At 36.3% G+C, this 26,702-nt stretch overlaps 1 protein-coding gene across 5 annotated transcripts in view; it reads right to left on the bottom strand.

Moving 5' to 3' along the window:
* Window positions 1-448: 448 nt before the first annotated feature.
* RASA2 (RAS p21 protein activator 2) overlaps window positions 449-26,702 on the bottom strand; it is a 45,487-nt gene continuing 19,233 nt past the window's right edge. For 3 of the 5 annotated variants that reach the window (XM_071437606.1, XM_071437609.1, XM_071437607.1), the window contains exons 6-24: window positions 22,464-22,547; window positions 20,582-20,654; window positions 19,261-19,337; window positions 17,803-17,901; window positions 15,879-16,035; window positions 14,578-14,726; window positions 13,194-13,308; window positions 12,671-12,745; window positions 11,878-12,001; window positions 9,984-10,090; window positions 8,692-8,778; window positions 8,521-8,598; window positions 7,987-8,060; window positions 6,704-6,810; window positions 6,334-6,416; window positions 5,277-5,485; window positions 4,531-4,634; window positions 3,678-3,867; window positions 449-2,832 (exon numbers count right to left, since the gene is read on the bottom strand). In XM_071437606.1, coding sequence (XP_071293707.1) covers window positions 2,802-2,832; window positions 3,678-3,867; window positions 4,531-4,634; window positions 5,277-5,485; window positions 6,334-6,416; window positions 6,704-6,810; window positions 7,987-8,060; window positions 8,521-8,598; window positions 8,692-8,778; window positions 9,984-10,090; window positions 11,878-12,001; window positions 12,671-12,745; window positions 13,194-13,308; window positions 14,578-14,726; window positions 15,879-16,035; window positions 17,803-17,901; window positions 19,261-19,337; window positions 20,582-20,654; window positions 22,464-22,547 — 2,023 coding nt within the window. In that variant the 3' untranslated portion in view covers window positions 449-2,801. The other 2 variants (XM_071437610.1, XM_071437611.1) reach the window with 2 other exon arrangements.

Here is a 26,702-nt window from a genome sequence, read left to right as displayed (position 1 = left end):
ATTCCAAATTGAATATCTAAAAATGAGAACTCAAACCAAGCTCCTTTTGGCCCATCAAGGGACTGTTCAGCTAGAATGAAAGCCAATTGTGTGCTGCAGAATGGGGAAAAAAGAACACAAGCCCTGTGAGGAACCACTGAGGGAGCTGGGGGTGCTCAGCCTGGAGAAAAGGAGAGGCAGGGGTCTCCTTATCACTCTCTACACCTTCCTGAAAGGTGGCTGTAGGAGGTGGGGGTTGGTTAGGGCATGGGTTGGACTCTATGATCTTGAAGGAATCTTCCAACCTAGTGATTCTGAGATTCTTTGAAATCTGGGGTCAATTCTGGTGGCTTCTGCCCCCACCATCAATTAGGTTTCTCTCTTTATACCCAAGTCCTGTATGTAACCCCCATTCATTCAGTTAAATGCTACCATTTTAAACAGCCAGGCCTCACAGGAAAAACACAGCTTATCTCAGGTTTGTTGTCATTTATTTCTGAGTTATTCTCAAGCAATGTTACAAAACATTTTAATGTCTTGATAAGAAAATAAAATTTAAATAAAAATACATTCAACAATACATCATCATAATAACATTAAAACTTTTACAATCCTAACAGAACTAATTACTGAATAACATCACTTTTCTAGACTAATCAAAATGAATGCAACTTTTATTATTAATCATTCTACTTGTACCTAATTAAATTCTAGAACATCTACTGTACTTTAAAACATTATAAAATGAGAAATCAAATCTTAATGGTCACAAATATTCAATGGCCTTCTGGGTTTTTTTTTTCTCAATATTCCAGTACCAAAGCAAAAAAAAAAAAAAGTGCATATTATAAAACCCCAACATTGCAAGAGTATACTACTCAACTTTTCATAAATTTTAATTTGAAAACAACAGAAAATGGCTCCAAGGAAGAGGGTTTGCCACAGGGTTAATTCATATACAACAAACCCTAATTCTGACCCTCAACCACATTCAACTTTGTTTAATGGCAGTTTTTGATCAATGGCAATTTATCTTTACCTTGGCAAAACACATGTATTTGCATTGCTGTATTCTCCCTCACTTTTAACTGTTGGCAAATAAAAGTCCCGTTGACCACATCAATGTGTGAAAAAAGGAAAACAGAAAACCAGCTGAGGAGATGAAATGATTGTGATGTTGCTGGTCCTAGTACTGAATCCCAGATATTCTAAAATATCTTGGTATTAAAATGAAGTCATTTTAACAAGTTACATTCATTCCAAAGAAATTTCAATCCTGTCTTGCCACCTTGCTTCCATTATAGAAAGCCTTCTTACAACAGTATAATAAATGTGTGGTAATTCCAACACCTTACTGTTTCAAGCATTGTGGATTTCTAGTCTAAGTTACATTCCTAATTAATTTGGCCAAATCGTGACTGGAAAAACAAACAAAACCAAAACTAAAAAATACCCCACAAAACAACAAAAGACCCCACAGAAAATGCTTTAAAAATAAAAGTACCACATACAACTTTTATTAAAAATAATATTCCAAGGAGTACCATTGTATTTAATACTGATGAAGCAAAGTTGCCACCTAATACCTTTGCTTCTTCCTGGTTATATACATATACTTTTTCTCAGCAGAAAACTAACTTCTCAGACAAAGTGAGCAAAAATTAATCTTACTGAAGTCAGGAATGCCAGTTTAAAATTGTGTTAAGTGGCAAATACGAATCTATGTAACTAAAGATACAAAAATATTCACTGAAGCATTGTTTAAAGACAAAAAAATGTTGATCATTCAACTGATCATAACAAGCAGATACTACAAAGTATCTAAAAATAATCTGGGATAGTCCAGATATCTAAAGTGCTTTGAGTGATTATAATAGAGATTATTTATTAGATTTGTAGTCAAAAGTTGAGCTGGATGTAGTTATTACTTTTTATAAAAAGAAGAAGTTAAATCATACATGGGATGATGTTAATTGATCAGTACTTAACCACAATCTGTTCACACTTAAATTTTTCTATCTGAAGGCAAACGTATTTAACAAGAATGTTACTACCCTGCATTTCTTTTCAGATTAAGTAAAAATATGTACCTTAAAAAATGCTAAAGAAAATAGATAGTGGTCTATGTCACTCCATATATTACTCACTCCAAATGTAAACAAGAGGTACAACGTAAGTTCCCTGATTTCTTCTTTAGTACTTAATAACTCAACTAACACTGGTATTTGCTGTCCAGATTATTTGCAGCATACTGCATGGTTCTGTAGAACTTCAACTGGAGATAAATCAAGTCCTGATAACACCTAATACAAGGAAAAAAAAAGTCAAATGCATTGAGTGTGAAGCTTCAGATCTTTTCCACATCATAAGATCTTGGGATTTCTATTTCGAGATCCGTATCAGCAGGGCAGGCACTCATGGTAAACTCATGCAAGTTTGCAGTGTATGTACTGAGATGTAATCCAACCAACAAATGCAGTGTGGATTTTCTTCCATGAAAAAGCTTATTTGTTTAGAAAGTTCTTTCCAATAAGAAAACAATGGCAAAACAACCTTCAGATTTATTCACATCTGTTATTTCAAGAACCTGGAACTTCAAGTTCTTCAGCAAAATGAGAATAAACCTTAAAAACTGGATTTCCAAGAAGGTATTTTTCTTTTAAATATTAAATAGATTGTCAACACAACTAGTATTTATGTTCATTCTTAAATATTTTGCAAAAATGCATATAATGAATTTAAAAAAAGAAAACAAACAAAAAACCAAAACACTACAACATTTCCAGTTTCTTTTTTCATCCAAGTGGGCCAGTTTGTTTTGATTAGGAAACTTTTCCAACAATTGGATTTTCTCTGCAAAAAACCAAAATATTATATGTAAATACTTTTAAGATTAACATTTGCTTTCTAGTTCTCATCATGCAATTTTAATTTATCAAGCAGTAACATCCCAATTTCTACCATTAATTGCAAAATTTAGTGATTTGCAAAAACCTCATTTACTTTCACATGGGACTTCTAAATCACAGTCAATTTTTCTGAACAACTTGGGTCAAACACTAACCTAAGCAAACCAAATCAGGGTTTAAGCTTTTCTATTTTTCCTGGTCAATCAATCCTTAGTGATAAAAAGGAGAAATCTAAAAACTTGCTAGTGGTGCTCCAGAGGCATAAGCCAGGATTAAAGAGAACTAAAGAATGTGCTCTGGAACAACAGTGTACTCCAAAGAACAGTTTTTTACCTTCACAAGAAATAGTATTTATCATCAAGTATGGCAAGTAAAATACAAACAGTAAATATGCTACCTAAAAGATATGTTTCTGCAGTAAAATTTTGAGTTTGCTATAACTTGGTACTTCAATTATTTAGCCAAAATTTTGGAAAAAACCAAAAAAACAGAAGGCAGGCATACTGTTATGGATAAATTTTGTGTGCACTTCAAATGCTAAGCTGCAAGGAAACAAAAGAGCCACTGCACCCACTTACAGGAATCTCAACAGGAACAGATGAATCCACACCAGAACAACTCGGATCTTCAACAACTGCACTACTACAAATGATGTGCCTTATTCTCTCCATGTCTGTGTTGTCTAACTCTACCTTCATTATCTCTACCCCAACAAGCCTGGCCTCACCCCATGATTTATTTTTTTCAAAATACACATTTATCAATGTCCAAGTTAAACAAGATACTTACTCACTACCATATTTGGCACTAGATGATCTCTTCTTCTGGTATTTTTCATGTGATTCGTCCAGCTTTTCTACTATATCTATTATCTGCTGAAGTGTATGGAAAGTGGCTACAGAATCTTCTATGGTGAAGTTAGAATAATCATCTGGTTCTTTCCGAGGACCTTGATAGACTGCTATACTTCCACAAGCCTCTGCAAAAACCACCACAATCATCTCCTTTAGAATTACAACAATTAAAAACCAAATCTAACTCCCATGCAAATGGTAACTCCAACATTCGGAAATGTAAAGTTACTCTGGCTTATACATAAAATGGATTAAGATAAAAGCAGGAGGCAGTATAAATTAAAGGTATTTACAAGTCTATAGCTTATTTTCTGCTAGCTGTGCTCAGCATCTTGAGCATCTAGCTCTCTCCTGTTCACATTAAGAGAAGCTCAGTGCTTTCTTACAGCAAAACCATGTCTAATATAATTCATCACATAGTCAGGAAAGGAACAACAAATGTAGAAAAGCACCACCTACAGTTGCAGTTTAAACTATTAAAAATATTACACATATGGAAATTCAATTAGAACAATGCTTGATATCTATTGTAAAGAAATGCCTGAAGAACAGACACCAGGGCACTTTGAATTTTTATCTTCTGTCTCTTTCTCTACTTTCTATTATTTTCAGGTGAATATAATAGAAATGTTAATTCAATTGTTTGAATTAACATTCAATTGAATGTTAATTCAATTGTTAATTGAATTAACAATTAACAATTCAGTTAATTGTTCAAAATTATATTCTTAGCCCAGAGAACTAGAACTGAATATCAGTGTAATTCTTCTTAATTATCATTTGAGTACCTTCCAGCTTCTGTAGTTTAGACCTGTTGATAGTGAAAAGGGAGTAAATTCTTTCTGTCTCTCTGTCTCCATCAATCTCAATTTGAGTATCAGCAGGAACATCTCTAAAAGGTGAACAAAGACAGGTAATCAATAATTCTAGAAAGCAAGTAAAAACAGATTCTTTTTCATTACACATAGCCTTTTAATATGTTTATCACTCACAGACAGTTTCACTAAACTTAGTATGTACTTTATATAACCTACATAGTGAAGGATAAATTTATTTTTAAAAGAAATCACAGCATTTCTTTGTTTTCAGAAATCAGCAGCTTCTAAAAAGACATTAAACCGTTTTAAGATGTTATTAATTTTTCTAACATACCTACAAAACCCAAATGATTTGTCAGAATCTACATACAAGATTATTTAGCTGACTTTCTTAGGGCACTCCTTTAAAGTATGTGAAGCTGTTGTATAAACAAGAAAAAGTCATTAAGGAGAGAAGACTTCCAAGCTGAACTTCCTGGTGTGTCATATTTCTTCATTCAACCTGGCATCTGAATTAAATCCATTATTCTGCATGAAGAGATCTCAGGGTGGTATTAGTGCTTTTCATGCTGAGCAGGCTCCCTCCACAGGGTGGCACACCAAGTACCAGAGAAGCCCAGCACTCAGTGCCCGATGCCCGTGCTCTGCAGAAGGAGAGGGGAAGCCTGGCTGCCCTGTGTGCAGGCTGCAGAGCGGCTCCAGCCCGCAGCACTTACGCGGTGCAGCGCGCGCAGCCCTCGGTGCTCTCGGCCGTGGCCTTGCAGCACAGCCAGCTCCCGTTCAGGAAAGCAGAGGGGTGGTAAAAGCTCAGCCTCCTCTGGTTGCACCTGGTTACCCGGCAGAGAGCCTCGATCCACTCACTGGCTTCTACGCAGTTATTTGCTTGGATATAGAGCGGCTTTTCTCCGTGGAGTACTTGAAACATCTGTAGAAGAAACATATTATTCTGCTGAGTAAAAAAAATCCCAGTTACCGAGCAATTTCAAATATGTAAAAATAGATTTCAGTGCTCGGGCAATTCCAAAAACTCTAATTAAGAGAGAAAGTGAGACAAGGGAGAGAAGCAGACTTTTCACCTCTTTCAACTACACAGAGCAGAAAAGCTCCCTGTGTTCTCATCTAAGAAAGAACCCTTATAAATTAGAACAGGATGCATCTTCTGTCTTCTTCAGCCACATATCTTTAAGTGTGACCCCAGATTTCAAGAAGCATGACCTTCATGCTTCAGCAACAGAAGATTCCCAGAAGTCTCTCCTTTAGCCATCACTGGCCTTAGTGACAGCTGTTCTTTTATCACTGCCTCAGATGTTTGGGCTGACATAAGAACAGAAATAACTGATGTGTTCCAGGGCTAGAATGAGGCTGTGAGCACAGACAACTGCCTCAGCTGATGAAGGGATTGCAGGAAGTTCTCACCAAAAGGAATAAATACAAGTTTGGTAACACTACATTTCTAGTAGCACATAATAGAATTTCAACTGCTTTGTAATAAGGTCATATAGTTTTAACCTTCATTCCAGAAATTAGGCAAGGGGGGCAAAGTCACAATCAGTCAGAAAACTTGGTGCAGGATAGCCACATTTCCAGGTTGATTTCCATGTTCAGAATACTTGGAATAACTTATGGAATAACATACAGCTTGTTATTCCTGATCCATAAAAGACCTTTTGCTGAAGTGTTTATTAAGGGGGTTTTGTTAACTCTGTAAGCTAATTACAATCTTTTATTTAAAGAACATATCAAGAATTAGATATAAACTATCTTTTGACCCACATTTTTCTTGTTGAAGGAGTTCTCATCAAGTTTCTCCACTGCAAGGATGTTTTTGATTGGGATAGTGAAAATTGGTTCTTTATCTGTAAGAAATTGTAAACAGAGGAGTGAAGCAATCTTTAAGAACTGTTTTATAATCTCAGGGCACTGACATTGAAGTTCATGCTCTAAAAATATGCATTTTTATTATGGAAAAAATAGGCATGAATCAGATAGAAGCCTCTATTAATCAAGGCAAAAGTAACTAAAATAAATCATAGGTATTTTAGGAAAAGAAAAAAAATTATGTCATTTTAAAAGCACAAAAAAAGCTACAAACACTTAGACAAGATTGAAAAATAAAAATAATTGTTAAATAAACATTATTTACCTTGCTGTTTGTGGTATGTGAATTCTCTACTTGTTAGACAGAACCATCGCTTCTTGAAATTCTTTTTACCAATCCGAGTCCTCCCCTGAGCTCTTTTGTACATTTCTCTGTAAAGACAGGATCAAATGAAATGCAACCATTAGTCTTCAAAACCATTTACTGAGATAAGACATTATCGTTCATCATGTAAAAATCTACTTCATTGTACATTAAAAAAAATCTACTACTTGTTCACAACAGATCCTCAAGATTCTCTCCCACTATGGTGATGGTGTGCAGGGTTCCAGAAGCAGGAAAGGAGTCTGAAGACCACACAGTCCAGACCAGTGCTTGTAGCACTACATTTGGAGGGGATATGGAACTTGTCCAGATGGAGAATTCCAAATTTTCACAAAAGGGAATAAGGTGTTTCTAACTACAAGACTCTTTCTTTCCTGCCACTTTCTCCATGTAATTGTATCAGTGAAATGACACTGGATATGGCTCAACAGCAAGGACAGACAAACTGCATTTAGTACACTTCAAGTGTACTCACTCCTAACTCTTTTGTTTTGAACAACAGCCATCAATTTATTACTATACCCAAGTGCTGATCTACTACAATTTCCTCCTTCATTTCTATTCAATATCTTAGTAGTAAGAGACATGTTTCTTCCTTGTTTGAAATTTGGATGCCCATTTGATCTTTTCTTCTTATAAACCTGCTTTTCAAGTAAATTAAAATATTCTCAAGTAAATTAAACTATTTTTTCCTCATGAATGTTGTTCAAATCATCATTCTTGAGCAACATCAAGCAAAAGAGAGTTCATTTTTTAGGAAGAGTGACTTTCACCTCCATCTATATAAGAGTATTCTATCACTAAATGTTAAGTATTTAAATTACAGGGTAGTTTTCTATCTAACTTCAAAGGCAGAACATTTAGCTGGCCAGGCTTACACAGGAGGTAGAATAATTCTAAGTTAATCACATTTTAAAATACACTTTCACAATCCTCAAAAACCACCACAGAGCACACACTGAACTGTGACAGTAATGCAGACAGTCTTCAATAGGTTTTCAGTTGCTTTTAATTATTTTTTAAAGTATTTAGAAGATGAGTTATGAAAGCTTGCACCTGTTCTTTTAAAGTAATTCTACATACTAGGAATCATCTAAATTACAAATATAGTAATTTCTACAGTATATCAGACATTTTGATAAGCATTAATCTGAATCTGGCATTACTGAAAAAAGACTGAAGTCAATTTTCCTATGGACAAAATAAATTCAAGATGTATTCACCCTTCTTTTAGATGTACTGGCTCGCTCACACCACTGGGCTCTTTACTCTCAGTAGAGGAAACATCATCCAGGAACTTAAGGAAAAAAACCACAGGGAGTATAAATATACAATATTCAGAAACACAAAACCCCAAAAGCTATTTTGAAAATATAAATGTACAGTTTCTCCTTGAACAGAACAGTTATTTTATGCAATAGATGAAAATATATGGCAGGGCCTAGGAACAATGTAACAAGGGATGCCCAGAGGTCACACAAGCTTTCTTTAATGAGTTTCTTAACAGCAGACCCAATAACAATTTCTTTCAAAAAATGTACACTTTAGTTTTAAACTAATTTAGCTTAGTTCATTATGTGCAACTCTTGTGTATGGTTTTGCAATGTTTCTTGGTTTGGGGTTTTTTTAATGTCTGAAACAGACCACAACTTTTCTTTTTCTCTCTAGTAGAAAACTGAACACTGACACAACCGTTTAATAATGAAGACTGATCAGCTACACCAACAATAATAAAATAAAATACAGTTGAAAGTTACCTTTTTAACAGATTCAGTAAATTTTTCTTCTTGAAATGTTTTGAAAAACTCACACATAAATGTCTCCTTGAAACTTGACTGAAAGGAAAAGTATATTGACATAAATAAACTTTTATAGGAATTTTCAATAGACAGAATGTTTGAAATGAGAAAGAATTTTAATAGCCTTACAAGTTTGCTTTTGGTCAAACTTCCCCAGCTCCCCAAAGTCTGGATGGCTTTTGATATAAGAGTTAATGTTCTAGAAGTCTGTGCATCCTAAAACAATGAAACAAAATTCAGAAGTCATTTGTTTTCACAGTTCCAGGTAGAACTGATTAAAAAATTAAAAAGTCAAGAAAGATACTATATTACACAATATAGTAAATCTGGTACATCTTCATTCCTTTTCTATCCCCCAAAAGAAAAAAAAAAGTGTATGAAATATTATCTAGTTTATTAGCTACTGCATAGTGTTTATTGTTTTAGTCATTACCACTAGAATTTAATATTAGTTCTGGTGAAACATTTTTACATATAAAACACTAGAAACCCTCAAATCCTGCAATCACTACTACACATCTAACAAACTTCTGAATAATAAACATAATGAAATACTGCAGGACAAATGGTCCAAGTTTTCACAATAAAAAGTGAAATTTAAAACTTCATCTTTAATGCTTTTACTTGGTTTGTTTCCTACCTCACCAATTGCATTTTAATACAGAACTATAAACATGGCCTCCAAAAGTGGCCTCGCTGTTCCCTTTTAGATGTTTAACCCTCAAATGTTAAAATCCTGTTATTTTTTTACTCAAAAATCTGGGTAATGTCAAAGCCATGAATTAGAATAAGTGTATCTTTTTCTTTTGAAGGCACAACACACCTAAGTAAATAAAATAAGGTAATAATGATAACCTCTGGAGAAGCAGATTTCATATATTTTCTGAATTTAATGTGAAAAATAATACAGGGTTTTAATATCGATATTCCTGTTTTTGAAGTTGTTTTACACTGTGTATCTACTTGAAAAACAAAACTAGAAAATCTGTCAAGCCATTGCAACTAGTGGAGTCCAGGACAAATATACCAACCAATTACTGGATAATGCTACAACCTCTGCTTAAGACCCACATGGCAATAAATGTCTGGATGTTTAATTTCCTTGGTGGAAAGAACCAAGGCAGTTTAGGCCTATACCTTAAAGGACCCTCAGGTCATGTTGTTATTTCACTCCAGAAGCACATTCCCAAAAAAAGCACAGCATCTTTAATATAGAAAGCTCTTCCACATCATTTGAGAACACCCCATAAAGACTGAAATATCTGATGCTTAAAGAATTGTAAATATCTTATATCCTTTGGGAACTGAGCCTAGAGACATTTAGTCATCTTATTTCCCAGTTACTGAAAGTAACTTATGCCTTCCCAAACCAACAGCCCTGACAGTATGAATAAAACAGAACAAAGCTTCACAAGACTTACTGGATGGTGAGGTCGTAAATGAAAAGTATGAGGTGAGACTACGGCTACAGCAAAGAAACGAAGAAACACAAAGCTGCTCACTGCAGAATACTGTACATGAGGGTCATCTGCAGAGAAAAACCATGAAATGTAACATGCACTGAACTTAGGAAACCATGAAGACAGTTAACATAAAAATCCTTAAGAAGATAACATCAGAGGAGACATTCATATTTTAAAATAGAATAGAAAAATCAATGAAGCGCATGAAATGAGAAAGGTGGTCATGGTAAGAAATTTTCTCCTTATAGTGGAGTGTTTACTGCTAATTTATCTGAAAAGAAGTTCTATTCCCATACAACTGGCTCATCAGCTCCACTGGGAGAAACAATGAGATGATTGCAAGCATTTACATACACAGTTGATTAGGTCTGGCTGGATGCTGCACCCAGAGACAAAACACTGCAGACACTGCCTCTAAACTCTGGGGCTATTGGATTCTTTCACCTGGAAAGCTACTCACTGATAATTCAAATACATTAATGCTGCATGACAAATACAGCCAACACATAGGAACAAATATAATTGCAATTCTGAGTTGCATCATAAACTCCTGCTTGTGACTGTGTTCACAAGGGTTCTTGGCTGAGGGAAGAGACGAGAATGTTGACTCCATGATCAGAAGGCTTGATTTATTATTTTATGATATATATATATATATTACATTATAACTATACTAAAAAGAAAAAGGAAAGGAAAAGGTTTCCTCAGCAGGCTAGCTAAGCTAAGAATAGAAAAGAAAGGAATGATAACAAACACGGCTCTCTCAGACTCTGTCCGAGATAGCTCGGTCCTTGATTGGCCATTAATTATAAACATCCAAGATGGGCCAGTCACAGGTGGACCTGTTGCATTCCACAGCAGCAGATCAGCATTGTTTGCATTCTGTCTCTGAGGCCTCTTAGCTTCTCAGAAGGAAAAATCCTAGAGAAAGGACTTTTAGTGAAAAGATGTCTGCGACACTGCTGTTATATAATTTTGATGATGTAAAAGAGAATTTTCTCATTAAATATTTTGGGTATATCTGTTTTTATACTGGGAAATACAGTAAGGTCACATTCTTACTCTAATGACCACTTCAATCTGATCTGTTAAGTCAGCTTTTCTGAAAGAACTGTCTGAACTAGAGTAATTTATGGCTCAGTTTCAGTGACAAACAAGAATCAGTGAAATGTTCCACATTATGAGGAGCATACTCTTCACCTGTAGCTTATTACAGGACATTCAGATTTTAATTGACTCAAGTGTGAGTACTTCAGACCCACTACATTACTCCTATATTAAAAGCATTCTGAAAGAATAAAGCTATTCTAATACTGGTCACATTTACAAACCTAATAATTAATTTTTACTATTCACCCTCCTCAAAACTACCCATTACTGCTTTAGCTATAGCAGTACTAAAGCTAACTTCACAGAAGTTATGAATGTGCTGGCCATTGTAAACAGTGACAGTTCATGTAAAGATCCAAATGCTAAATTGATTTTCAAGTTCACATCTTGTTTCTTTAGAAACAACAAACAGAAGAGCTCTTAAAAATTTTAAGTCTTTCAAATAAATCACTTCCTGTACTACTTGTGCTTTTCTACTATTATCTTGTACTCTTCTGATGACTTCTCATTTGCTGCTGTCTTGCAGTTTCTGATTTGCTATATTTTTGTGTCAGAATACAAAAAATGTCTCTTGACTGACCATAAAGTTTGACTATAACTTACAGCCTGACAGAAAAACAAACGCCTGTCAAAGTTCAGGGCACAGCCTCGGACAAGATAAGAATTTTAACAATCCCTGTAAGGTAACTGCAGAAGTTTTCAGTCTGAACACCACTTTCAGAAGTTCTTAGAGAACACTTACTTGGAAATCTTTTGGCAGCCAGATGCCTCAAAGAATAAAACACATCACACATTAGTGTAGGACAACTTATACTCGACCGCACTATTTCACGGAACACTTTGTCCACGTAATAGCGGAGATTTTCCTGCAATTATGAAAAAAGGTATTTTTTAAGACCATGAACATTCATATTTCTCCTCTTCTTTTCCCTGGGCACAAACATAACACTGTCTGCTTATTCAATACTGAATTCTAGTACAGTGCATATTTTAAAAGCCTCATAATGTTTATATGGCATTACTACTGTTAAAAGGTAGTTTAATGATATTTACTTAAAAGTATATAAGCAGTGTCTAGCAATATAAACTACCTATCAATAGCTGGTTTTGTCATTTGACAACAAGGAAGGAACATTTCCCATGCATATCAAGTGAACGTTAACTTTATTGCAGCAACTGTTGCCTTCAACACCAGCATACTCTGGGGTAAGAGGGAAGCAGCCAGCAAAACTTCAATGAAAAATGCTAGAACACTTCTAATTAGGTACATCAATCTAGATGCTGAGTATAGGACATCAGGAATCAAAACACCCAAAAAATTGATAAGAATGACTGTCATCTTTAACTTCTCCTCTCTGTCCCATCTTCCACTGGACTTTTCCATTGCTGTCTTCATAAAGAGGAGTAAGAAAATACAGCTTTTTGTTTACTCTGAAAACAGAGTTATATTGCTACTATGAGTTACTCATTTTCCATTACAAAGACTGCTTTTAAAAATGCTTCTTTCAGATTTTAAGACCAGTTGGTAAACTCACCATATTAATTTCTACGTTATCCCCCTCTCTTAATTTGATGGGATCTATTTCACAGGGTTTAGGCGACTCACATATCTGAAAGAAACAAACAAAACTATAGGAGTTCAATTTTTGAGACAAAGTATGGAAATGCACCTGTTAAAAACTAGATTATTATATTTAGGAATAAAATTCTAAATAGGTCCTAACCATCTTTACCAACATGCAATAACCATCCTCACTTTTGTTTGTGCCTTTTCAAATGGATTGATTACATAAAGCATCACATGGGCAAATTCTGCAACGTGTTGGGAGGCTGCAATGACTTTCATTGACTGTTTACTTTGAAGCATCTGGAACATAAATGACAAAACACAGCTCTTCCCACTTAACTTTAGCAATTATTGCTCAATTAATTTTTCCTCTAGGATGCCCCTACCTGAGTGATTCCTACCAGAGAGCTGAAACAGGAATGTCTATCTCACAGAGAAGGATACCACAGGGGGCTGAGCTTCCCCAAAGAAGTTTCAGCAGGATAACATACCTCATCAATAACAGGTTTCAAAGTAACCTTTAGGTAGTGCTTCCCCACTATTTTCATCATTTCATCCACACACCGAGTTGCTAGTGAGTTGCCTCTGAAGATTGTGTTTGCTTCTCTGCAAGAAAAGAAGTTATTTTATTTGAGCAGGGAAAAAACAAGTTCAGTAAAAAATTTCAATTTACACTCTATCTTGCTATTAAATATTTTAAAAGTATTTGTAATATATTTTAATCAGGAATCCCAGAACACATGCACCAAGCTTCCAATGGCACTCAGTAACAAAAAGAGTATAAACAAGAATATTATTACAGCAATTACCAAACCCAGGAACATAAATAAAACCATAAAAAGCCTAAGAAATTTTATACAATTAAAGTTATAGTGTAGTGTGGAACATGAGAAAGAACAACTGGAGAAAATTCCAAAATAATGAAAATTGTACCTCAGCAATATACAATTCCTCCTGCAGCAGTCATGGTAAAAAAAATCTGGAGCTATAGCACACTACTACACTACACCAATAAACCCAGACACTTAAACCAAAAGATAATTTAATCCAAGGTTATGTTTTTATTCATTATAGTTGTTGAAGAAAACTGACAGCTAGCTGTGCAAAGTGTATCTTTCTAATCTGAGAGATTTAGTTTAAGCTGCCTTTGTTACAGTTCAATTACAATGGAATGTGTGTACTAAAATGCAGTTTAGAAAATTATTTTCTATGAGTCACCTCTTTCTACACAGTTAAGCTGTCTCGCATTATTTAAATCAAGACTAAGTGCTTTGAAATCAACTGTCCTGTGGTGACAAAAGCCCTGCCACACCTCCACTGGATATGACCTGGCAGTGCACTGGTTGCTACTCACATCTGCATTATTTCTCTCCTAACCACAGAGCTGCAAATTCACAGACCATATGCTGCTACTTGGAAAACTCCTGTGCTTCTTACCTGCAAGGCATGCAGGCCACATTCTTAATTACATGGCATTTTTGCAGAAAAAGAGTAGCCTTCATTTAAGCCACATGTAAAAGACAACAGGATAAGATTTTCACCAATTTAAAGATGTTCCATCTAAGTTTATAAGTTTCAATACAATGCTCAGTAAAATTTGAAGAGTGGCCAAATAAAGACATTTAAAATAAAAACTATGTACTCTAAGACAAAGTTTGACCAAACTGTCCAGCACCCTTAACTCTGACTCCCAGATCCAAAATTATTTTAATAAATGTTTTTAAAAATTAGCATGAAAAGATGAATATATTTAGTCAGTTTTACTTGAGAAAAAGAAACCAAAGGGCTTACTTATCAGTGTTGTATCGTGAAGCCCCATTGAAACTCTAAGGTTAATTTTAGAAAGCATGACATCAATAAACATGAAATACATACTGGGTGTCCCTCAGATCTAGCTCTGCCACTGCTGCAACGAAGGGAACCAGCTTATGGTGGTGCAGCAGCAGCCGGACCAGGGGCAGCACAGCATCGCACTTGTCTCGACACACCTCACTCAGAATGTAGGCAGCGGATGCAGAAATGGGCTGGGAGAAAGCAGAATACAACATCTAAGTAGTTAAATGTTCCTTCTGTATTTGAAAAAGTACAGATCAAATCTAATGACAGAGTTTGTTAACAGAAAGTTTCAGTATTTGCTGTGTAACATGGCAATTAAAAGCTTTCATTTCAGAGATAGTTAATTGAAAATTAATATTATCCACTCTATAAATACACTTAAGAATGGAATTCAGCAGCTACTCATCCTACTCATTCCCCCTAAAGGGTTACACTATGGCTTTGTCACAAACCCAAGTTAGAGACAGAAAGCAGTTGTTTTACTAAAATGTCATGTATCTTCATAGGACTTTTAAAACTACAATCAGGGGACATTAAAATAAAGTTCTCACCCTTCTAAAGTGTTTGCTACCGCTGTACATTAGGGAATTTCAATACAAAAGCTAAATTATTTCAGTAGAAAAGACCACCGCTGACTGCTGCTACCTATATACTCAGCTATTCCTGAATTCCAGTGAAGCAGTATTTGAATATGGGCCAGCAAAAACTTGAGTCACAGCTGCTTCCTCTATCTTTCTTCTCCTCTGTCACTATTTCACTAACACTGAATCGATAAAAAGCTGTACAAGACCTCGGAATATAAAGTCTGGTTGCTACAGTTTGATTCCTGTCCCAGTGTTATGCAAACACTCTACCACACTTCCCTCTTTGTCACCATGTCCTGGTGAGAAATCCAGTCATGCTGATTAACATCCTGGGGAAGGCAGAAGCAATTCAGAAGTAGAATTTGAAATAAACTCTGAAGTAGATCCTTTTTGTTAATTATCTGCCCTTCAGTGCCAATAATGAATCAGTGTCCCTGGAAAATCTCTAAATCCAAGAAGCCAATAGATGCCAATGGAAAAATACAATGTTGAAAAGAACAAACAAAAAGAAAAAAGTATTTTATCTCCTCCAGGCACATAGCACAGATTATATTCCTGTCTCCACTGGTTCTTCTAAAATAAGAAGAAAATCCTGGAGCAGAAGTAAGAGCTCTAGAAGCTGTTTGTCTGGGTGTGACAGAAGTAATTTATACAAAGAAACAAAACCCATCATCTAGATATGAGTAATTCATATTGTCTCACAACTGCATAATCCATTTTTAGTTTTCACTTCAATGAAGTTTTCAACAAAAGTACCTGAACATCTGAAGATTTTAGCAGCAAGTTCCTTAGAGAAGTGTAGTACTCAGATGGAAGTACACAGTCTTCAGTGTAACAGATATTTAATCTAAGTGATCCCAAATCATCAGTTTTTGAAGACTTGTTTCCATTTTCTCTTGGCTGAAGTAAGTACCTGTAAGCAACAGGACAATTATAAAATATTAGATACCTATTTCATTCATTTGACTAATTCCATAATAAAGCAAAGTATCACATTTAACTATTTCATTATACATGCATTGTATCTGAAAACTGGTAAAAAATTCACAAAAAACCCCCCTTGAGACACAAAAGTAAAAACATGAGCAGCATTTAATTCATCTTTAACATATAATGGAACTTAAATTTATTTTCTCACATCTTTCAAACAGTAGAATAGGATATACTTTTTGTAGGTTAACAGGGAATAGCAGGAATTGTTTGAGACTACACTGGGACATCTCATTTTACATCTAGGTTATATTTAGGGTGTTGGACACTGCAAGTGAAACAAGTAGTGTGAAGAGTTAAAATGGTCTTGTCTGAGACCAGAAAAAACACATAATATTAACAGGCTCCACTCTTGAGAAACAAGATATAGGGAAAATGCAGATTTTTTTTTCTACTCTTAATACAAAATCCATTGAACAATTCACTGGCTGCAGTTTCACTGCATTCCAACAGGAGGTGTAGCCCTACAAAAACGTTCACAGCTTTTAAGTGGTGTCACAGTAGTTTTAACAATCACCCCAACAAACTGAAACCCCATCTCCAAATATTCTTTTACAATCATGTGTATTTGGACCTCTAGAACCAGGAGATCAGACTGGTCAATTCAAACAGCTACACACACACAGCCCACAGGCAATGAGCCCATGCTGATACAATCTTTCTCTCTGCAGGTTGTTGACAGAGGCCTGTTTTTATGTTAATATGGTCATACAGCTGTTGATGAGAGACTGGCAGAACAAGCCTGTGAGTGCAATACACCGTGCAAAACCAGAAACTCCAACACAAACACCTACAGGACCACATTCAAACACCAAGAGTCTGAGTTCAGCATCCAAGACATTTGGAGCCTGAGGTGGGTACATGGAGCAGAGCCATAAAGGCTCCTGGCCAAGACCTGTGTTCATTTAGTTCCTATTTACACATGTTCTTCCCATCTGTTTTCTGTGTGGATATGAAAGCGCTTCCTCCATGCTTTTTCCTGTACTAAAAGGTTCACTAAAAGCAGAATATTTTACACACTTGGAGGCACTCAAATCCCTTGCACTCATCCCTTCCTGCTGCCAAGCATTTGGGACAGCAAAGGAGCTAGAGATGGGCTCCTGCTTCCAAAAACATCAGAAAGGAGGGTGCCGAGATGTCCCACACAGAAGTGTTTCTTGCCTGAACTCCCTTCACACCTCACCCTTCCAGCTCCTGTGCCTGCTCCCCTGATATGATGCTGGGTTGGTTCTAGAGGATACTTTCAGAGTCTCCCCAAGGAAGAAAAAAAAAATCCATACTTAATGATCAAATAAATTCCTCATTGGTCATTCTGGAAGTCTGACTTAGGAATTGAATTATGAGTGATGCAATTCTGAGAAGCTCCAGGTTTGCTGGGTAGGCTGAAAGGCACACAGAGATCACTGAAATCCAGCAACCTGACCAAAAGACAGCTACAGTCCATCTTCCCTTCACTCTCCACACATCCCCTTCAAACACCAACTATTCTGTGACTAGGTGCAGACATGGGGAAGAGCAGAGCTAAATGTACCTGCTGACAAGGGTAGTTTACTAAGCAGGGAAACTCTAGAAACATGTTTCACCTAGATTAGAACAGGAAGACAGTTTAATGAATAGGTAAAATAAAACATATCCTTTGCAAAAAAATGTGCAAGACAAGCAAATTCACTTCTGAATCACCATTTCTCACCATGCTTGAAAGGAATCATTTCTTAACACCTTCACAGGAACTTTAATTTCTCCTAGAAAGATGTCTTGTACCAGATTCCCATTATTCCATAGGTCAACCCTGAAAACAAGAACATGGCTTAATTTTCTTTTCTCCCAGAGAGAAATAAGCAAGTTTACAATAACTGCCTTACAGCACTAATCCACATGCATGCAGGCAGCAAATGTTAGAAATCTCACTCCATTCTAAATAAACCAGGAAGACTCAAACAAGTGACTTATTAATCCATAAAGAACAGATAAAGAAACAAACAGTGAAAGTTAAGACTTGCAGACCTTGCATCAGTAAACAAAAGTGACTGGCACAACGTACGGCTTCTGCGCAGTCTCCACCCCCAAAACTGTGCACATTTCTTCTCAGGTAATTCAAGTGAACTTTTTAACCACCAATAGATTCAAATATCCACCTAAGTGCTAGAGTCTGGGCCACTGCAATGCCACACCAAGACATGCGCTTGTTTCTCCAAGCAGCAGCTCGTACGCTTACAACCTCCAATGGAATCCGGCTCCACACATGCACCCTGGCTTGTTCTATTACTTCTTACCTCTCTGACATTTCTGACAGACAGCAGTTGTTAAGAACAAAAAAAACAAAAACAAAAAAAAAGACAACTAGATTTGTTGGGGCATGACTATTTTTCTAAATATATTTGCATCTACAATGAAATATACAGTTCTAATTAATGAAGCTAATAGTTAAAAACACGCATACTAAGTTAGTTCTATAATGGCTATGTGGATTAACTGCTAAATTATTCTTCTGATGCCTGTTAGGAAACATATGCTGGCCTTGAACACTTTCTGTCATTCAGCAAATTTGGTGCATGTATGTGCAGGAGCACAAGAAAGACAAGAAACTGAGTCCAGGGCTCTCTGCAGTTCTAATTACATTTCATAAATACACAAAGACCTGCTCTGAGGGGAAAGCAGCAGAAAAGGGGAACATACTTTGAGTATTTGCATTTGCAAGGAAAGGATGAAAGACAAATGTTCCTCTAAAAAGCAAAGCGAAATTGTAAGAATCTCATGAAAGAGGCTTTCTCCTCTTTTTTTATTAAGCCAACCAACTATATTTGAAACTATAGACTAGGATCAGGTAAGCTTGTATCCTTCAGTGCAAGTTCTATTACCAATCTTCTGCCCAAATAAATATTATTTGATATAAGGTATTCATACCTCTTTACTCACGGGCACAGGAATGCTACACTCAACCACTATTTACTTCAAAATAAAAAAACTCATCTTCAGTAAGAAATACAAGTAAAAGAAAAAGAAATTTTCTTTGTCATCTTTTCTACAAGTCTGATCAGTAATTCTATGAAACTACACTAAGATAAAACAGGTATTTATTGTCTTGATGATAAAATAGTATGATTTATTAATGATTCTATGAAATCACTTTCTAATCCACATAACTTACCTGACTTCTAGTTTCTCAATATCTTCTTCTTCCACCTGAAACTGGGACTTTTTGGTGTAACTGCTGGACCTGGTTACCTGCAAGTAAATTCCTCTTATTAACACATTTTTTATATTATGGATATTAAAAATCAAAGAAAACCCTCCCTGCCTCTAGCATAGGTAAATAGTTACTGTTCCTTATACAAAGGAAAAAGGTCAGTTGGCCAAACAAACTGCTTTTTCCAGAAAGCAGGAGAAAAATGGGTCAAGTAGAGTTCATGGTGGAGCCTACTGAAGGCTGATAAATGAGGGAATTACAGTATAGATCTATTAGAAAAAACAACAAGTAGTATGACAGGAAACGGGCAAATTTTTTTTTCTTTTAGCATGAGCCCTATGAAAGCATTGAAGTAAGTCAGTTCTGAAATGTTTAAAGAAACAACAAATAGGAAACCCACTCTTCTTGCCCTAGTTACAACACAATTGTAACCTCTCATCTACAGTTTCCTCATTTCTTGACTGACTGCATTCTCAATTTAACTCCAATAAATCATAAGTCAAAAAGTTACCAGAGTGGTTTGGATCACATTTTTATCCTAATATCTAACTTCTTAAGAAATCACACTCAGTATTCTTGAGCAGGTCAACTGAGACACACACATGAACTGAAACTGTGCATAGGTATGAAACTATTTCTCACTCAAGTCCCACACCAGGATTTATAAAAACACAATAAATTATAATACATTTGAGGCACATGAAATAGGTGTACTCCTTCCAACTCTCAGTACTGCATGCTTTAAATGCAAATCTGATTTTTATTACTGACACAAATCAGATGAAAATTTAAACTCATGGTTTCTTTGTCAGATAACTCATGTAGAATTGAAATCAACTCCTAAATAACAACAAAGTTAACTTTTTAAAATAAAATAAACTTTTTGGGTATAATTACTGTATTACTTTATTAAATAAATAAGTTGTTTGGGTTTTTTAGGTCAAGCTTGAAAATATTTAAACAGAAGTCCATGGGATAGGTTAAAGTTATCTCAGAACTCCAGATGGCAACAGATGGTATATAAAGTGATTCAAGATAGGGATTACCTTCATATATGTGCTTGTGAGAAAGTAACTTCTCACACAGCAATTGGAGGAGAATGCTATTGTCTGGCAGACAGAAATTTAACTATGTCATCCACTTACATTTGAGAGGCCAGTTAAAGCTCTTCAATTTGCCTGGAGAGAGCTTTCTGCATTAGGTATTGCTATGCAGCTTGCTTAAAAATATCTGAAGGGTTGCACAGAACAGATAAACAGGAAGAACACACACAAAAAGTTACCTCAAAATAAAATGTCTCATTAAACTGCGGATTGCTTGTTTTCTTCTTAACTTTGGTCTTCTTTTGGTCATTCCTGTTCCAATGTGGTAAAATTTTTACCATAGACAACTTAAACACACAATTATAAAGACATTCTATTGTCAAGAAGGACCCATGCATTTAAGTTAAAACATTTTTTGTTATTCTACAATTCACTTTGATCAATGAAGAAAATCTTAAAATGAAATTAATTCATCTTCACAAAAGTGTTTAAAGAGCTAAAATTTTAAATGTTTTATCTAGCTAGCCGTGCATCTCTCCAACTCAAAGGTTGTATTTAATTTCACAGACAGGTAAAACTTACATATATTAATTAAAATACATGAACAATTTCTAATGCATTCAAAATTTAAATTTCTTTACCACTGCCTGAAGGTAACGAGCACACTTCCTTGTCTTGCTCAACTGCAGTTTCTGTTTTTCCCACCCTCTTTTGCTGGTGAAATATCCACTGCTTCTTTACAGACAGGGGCTTATACCCAAGACACTGAAGGTTTTCTTTGAAAACAACTACTGCTCATGTAAGATATGAAGCAGCACAGGGTCAAACAAAACAACTGCCCCCATTTCCTTGTGTGTTGATTTTGGTTTGTTTTTTTTTTTAATTTTACAAGTTTTATAAAGGAATACAGTTTTATTTATTTAGCAAAGGGCTGTGGTAGTATAAAATGGCTTTCCAAAAGAAAGAAATGTAAAATACATGAGAAAAACGGACAAGGGAGAAGAAAAACTGCCCTAAGTATCAACTACCTCTTTTCAGGCACTGGACATATAAATATTCCAGTCATGGTACATGAGTCACACATGCATAAGATTGGAAAATCTCAACCAGGAATTCCTGCCAGATTTGCACATCTATTCCCATACTAACAGGGTAAATCTTTTGTGGGACCAACATTCTCCCACTTCCATCCACACACAGGACTCAAACAGAAAACCTCTGTCAGTTTACCTTCTTTGCCATTTATCCCCATGATTCTCAAGTATAATGGGTGAGCTTCCCTAGTCCTCTTAGGAAAAACCCACACAAACAAAGCAAACAAAAAACCCCCCAAGCCAAACCTAAAAAATGTGATTGTTTATTACCAAGGAGAAAAAAAATGCTCCATGCAGAGCTTACTCAGGGACAATCCTTCCACAGTCTTTAAGCCAAGCAAGCCTGGTACAACACATCCTGGCACTGTGCTCACAAAGGCAATTCCTCAGCACAGGAGAAAGGAAAGGGTCTGATGTGGCAAAAATGAAGCAACTGAAACTTATCCTCCTTATTGGGCAGGGACTTGCACATAGTGAATGTGTGGGATGGGGGATTTTTCTTAAATGAAAAAACCCAGGAGTTATTGAGGATTACTGGTCCCAAACAAGGGGATATTTGAACTGTGTGGACATTGAACACAGCATCCTGAAGGTGTTCCAGAACCTCTCCTCCCTCATCTCCTCCCAATTACTACACATCTGCTGTGAAGAAACCCACACATCAGGGAAAACAGAGAAGAGAGGAAGGTGAGGGAGCAACTGACTGCATGGCAACATACAGGAATTTCACATTAATTAACAGGAAGTACAGTGCAGAAATCCAATACAAAACAGAAAAAAAAAAGAAAGAACTGAGTCATAAGTGGCTCTTGACTAGTGCAAACAATTCAGACAGACCAAACACCATCCCAGTCTGGAGCATATGGCAGGGAAGGGAGAGAACAGTATCCATGGAGATGGGATGTACGCATGAGAGCACTGGAAGATTTTTCTGTGTTTTAAAGATTTTGCTTAAAACCTAGGACTTTCTTTTGCAATTCAACATCACAGCATTTTTAGTTTTATTCATTTTATATTAAAATGTTACCTGGAAGGCCCCACGAGAGAGACTGTTGCATAAGGATCACAATTCTGTCCGTTTATAAGAGGTAACCCATGGCACTCCTTTATGCTACAAGGAAAAGGCAAACAACAGATCAGTGAAGCAATTATTTGGCTTAAAAAAAATAAAATCCAAACAATGCTTGCTTTTTGAAAACTTTTTGTCCTGCTGCATAACACACAGAACTAGCAATACAATGATCCAACATGCTGCATGTACTGAAGAAGATCTCTAGATGGTAACACAAAATAATACTCAAGTATATAGTCATATTGGGAGGCTCTCTGAGAACAAAACTCCTGGAATTGCTTTGATAAAGACAGTCCAGTATCACACATGAATGACAAAATCCTAAGTAAAATGAACTGCTATATGTTAGGAAAAATTGCAGATTTCATTAACTCAAATTTGAAAAGCTATCTGGCCTCAACCAATGGCAGCAACTATATCTGGAAGGCATTGAAATAGATCGAAATATGTAATTTTGAATAAATTACATTCTGAGTTATGCTAAGAAATCCAAAGTCAAATCCTGAAATGATATTTAAAATTAAACATCTGAAACTATTATAGTATATAGTTCTAGCTCTATCTTTGAAATAGTGCCCAAGGTTTATTTTCAATCTTTTTTCACAATAGTCCGTGTTCAGGGTTAAATTACCATCAAGGTTTAATGACCCTTTTAAAAATTCTGTTTTCTTCTGTAATTCATACAGTAAGTGGTAAACTGGTGTTTAACAGGTACCCAGGCACATTGTTCATCAGCCTTGATGCAAAAGGGAGAGGATGGTTGTCAATTAATGCTCATGGAGACAGAGAAACCTTTTCTGGACCTTTTCCAAAGTCTTGCAATCTTTGAATCGCCACAGCAGCAACACAGAGCTGGGTCAGCAAGCTGCCTAACCTTCAGATGCTGCTCACATATGAGCATTAACTAAAAAAAGCTGGAACAACTGAAGTGAAGCAGAAGAGTTTGTAAATTCATAGCAGAAACTAGACTTTTTAGCAAAATGATGCTCTAATGTAACACATACAAACTACATGTTGTATGGTTACATTAGAGCAAAATGATGCTCTAATGTAACCATACAACATGTAGTTTAAGTCCAAAAACATTCTGCAGGTTACAAAATTTCCTAAGATCTGAATGTTATATTCATGTTCTCTTTAAAATAATGTATTTTTAGCTGTATTGCAAGAATTTAACTAAATTAAAGCAAGAAAATTTCAATTGTCATAATTTGCTAGTTTGACTAAAATCCAAAATCTAGGCAACTTGAGGAGAAAACTTTAAATTCACATGAACAATTAAGTAAATGTTCTAATATCATACTGTGTAATAATAAGTTGTGTAGATCCAGTGGAAGTTATGTAGCTGCCCACATTTTAAAATAACTGCTTTATGTACTGTAGAAAAATGTTGTTAAAAAGAATAACAGGAGCTGCAAATTCAAATACAAGAGTGGAAACAACAGACACTAACACTCCTGTGCTGCCTCCAAACTCCACCCTCTTTGGAGTATGCACAATTATAAACCAGATGGTATTTCCCCCCTGCAAAAGTCCCTTTGTCTTAGCCAGTTCAGGGAACATTTAGTGCTGAACCACTGCACAATCATTTGTTATTTTTCTTCCAGTTATCAAGCACGTGGCCTTCAGCATTTCAATAATTTTTGAATCACAATGAACGCTACAGTGATTTCAAACCCACCATTTAAATGGGTTCTTGAAACATCCAGTTGTTCCATAAGCATTCATTGATTCCTCCTCCAACACGTAAGTGGCCCAGAAGAGTGGCAACAAAATTAAACTGTCTAGACTTTTCAGTCATTTGGGGTATCTGATCTGAGGCAGGACTCTATTCTTTCAGACTGAGGGGCATCCTGTAGCATACAACACCCTCTGCAGCTCCTCAGGCTTTGTAGTTTCAGGTGTGAGTGCTGAGTGTACCTATAAATCAGCTACAGTTTGAACCTGATAGGAAATTCATAGCAGATGGATCAGCCAACCTTATCTGAAGAGAATTCAGCTGTTTTAACAAGAATTTCTCTTCTTACATGATCACCAAGCTCCTGGATTTCTCTAGCAAACAGACATGAGTCTGTAGGACTTTCAGTTACAGCCTGTTCTGTTCTCTTGACCACAACATACACAAACTAAAGAAAGGCTCGTTTGTGATTTCCTGCAAATTGAAAAACATTTTACTGACAACTTCACAGCCTTGCAGCAGAACTGAAATCTCTGATTCATCATATGGATCTGTCACTTCAAGCTGATTTCATGCTCCAGCTGGTGTCCCTGTGGAGGCAGCTCTAGCACTCCATTCCCACCTCCTGTCCAAACCCCAGCTCTGCTGCCAGCAAGTACAGCCTGCCCAGTTTATCAGACAGCCTGTCCTGGTCCAACACCACCCCTGACCATCAACTCCTAATATCCCCAAATCTCTCTCTTCTTCCAAATTTACCTGACCTCCTCCCCTTCCATCTCTCACTCCAAGTTAGCCAGTCAGATCCACCCCTTCAGTCTGCAGGTACAGCCTGGAGTCTGCTTCAGACACATATGTGACAGCACAGCCAAGTCAGCTGAACTGCTGCTTCTGTTTACCACCCTCACAGGAAGCTTTCAACCTAAAAGCCAGTTGTCAGTTTGGCAAACTGAATCACTCTGTTCATGCAGGAGCCCTCCCAGGCTCCAAAGGCAAGCAGCCATTAGGGATAGGAAGCCATTAAATCAACTCAGCACTACCGAGCTGGATTGCTCCTCCCCAGGGACTGAGCACACTGCACTGAATCATTACTGATACTTTTAAGCTACTAAACAAACAGCCTCCACTAAACATGTTTAAAAATCCTGAAGATGTTTGAAGTGGCTAAACTGGAGTAGACTTAACAGAAATGGAAAAGTTGGAATGAAAATGAATGGAACGAAAAAAACCTCACTCAGTTTGCTAGTCAGCACATTTCACAGGAATGCTGCCTTTCCTCAAAGAATCAGGCAAAGTGCTGCAACTGCAGTCTCCTTTAAAAGGAAAACAACAACCAAGAAATCCCAGCAACACCACCAACAAAATGCCAGACATTTTGACCAATCAAAAACCAAAATAACATTAAATATACACTCCTATTCCGACAACCATAATAAATACATTTTTAACACACAGTAAAAATATTTCAGATTTGAAAAGTCATTTCATCTACCTAGCTAGGCAGCTGTTATTCAAAAGGCATAAATGCATGGAGTTTGAAGTAGCAGCCAGGAACTTAGAAGCCTTTTATTTTATATTTTAGACTTCTATATCCTTATGTGCCGTCTAAGCAACAGGTAACAGAACTTTGGTTCTTTTCCCCAACTGCTGCCCTGTTCCAGTAGAGTGTAAGATATGATTCAGTTTTCATTAATTCTCATCTCAGAAGTTTGTTGTGCAAGAGGAGTTTCATACAGGAAATGAGAGCCTTTCAGATATAACTGGCATATATTCAGCTTAAAAGATGAAAGTAAGTTCTTAAAAAGACCCAGCCCACAATAAACCCCCTCAATGGCTGACTCTACCTCCACCATTCAAATCAACTGAAGTTCTTCACAGGCAGACACTCCCTAACTGCAGCCATTAATATCTGTAGGTAAACTTCATTTATGACTGCTGTGTTTGCTAGAACAACTTCATGCGAGCAGCCAAAGTATAAACAGGACAGGAACAAACTGACAGGTCAATCTGAGAGAGCATGGTATGTAATTCATTTAGAGAGGTATGTGCAGCAAAGTCAAAATCTGGCTGTAATAAACCATTTCTGGGCTTTGAAGTATTCACCCTGTAAATACACAAAACCTTCTTTCAGAGCTGAAGGGCTGTTGATCTCAGAGAAGGCAGGTGCCACCACTCAACTGCCTAATTTGCCAAGAAACTGTTCAAGCATCATCTATTTCAGCAGCAGCAAATATGCAAACAATGGCCATGCAAACCTCTTCGTAGGGACTCCCAGCAAGAGCTGCAAGCATGTATTTGTGAAATGTGCTACTATACACACCATTGTGGTTTCAAAAGAAAACCAACCCCTGCGTCAGCAGGTAATCTCTTGCACTTTTCCTCCCCCTCATTCACACATTAGAAAAGGAAGCAATTCATATCAGAGACAAAACAAAGCTTTAATTCACAATCTGTGAGTGTATCTGCATGAAACTTAACAGCAAGTTTGCAATTAATACAAAAATCATGTGTAAAATCAG

Source organism: Agelaius tricolor, unplaced genomic scaffold, assembly GCF_023055355.1.
Source record: "Agelaius tricolor isolate 1412-34295 unplaced genomic scaffold, bAgeTri1.0.p SCAF_12, whole genome shotgun sequence".
In the NCBI taxonomy this organism is placed as follows: Eukaryota; Metazoa; Chordata; class Aves; order Passeriformes; family Icteridae; genus Agelaius; species Agelaius tricolor.
Note: the sequence above shows the minus strand (reverse complement) of the source record. Positions and strands in the feature narration are given on the sequence as shown.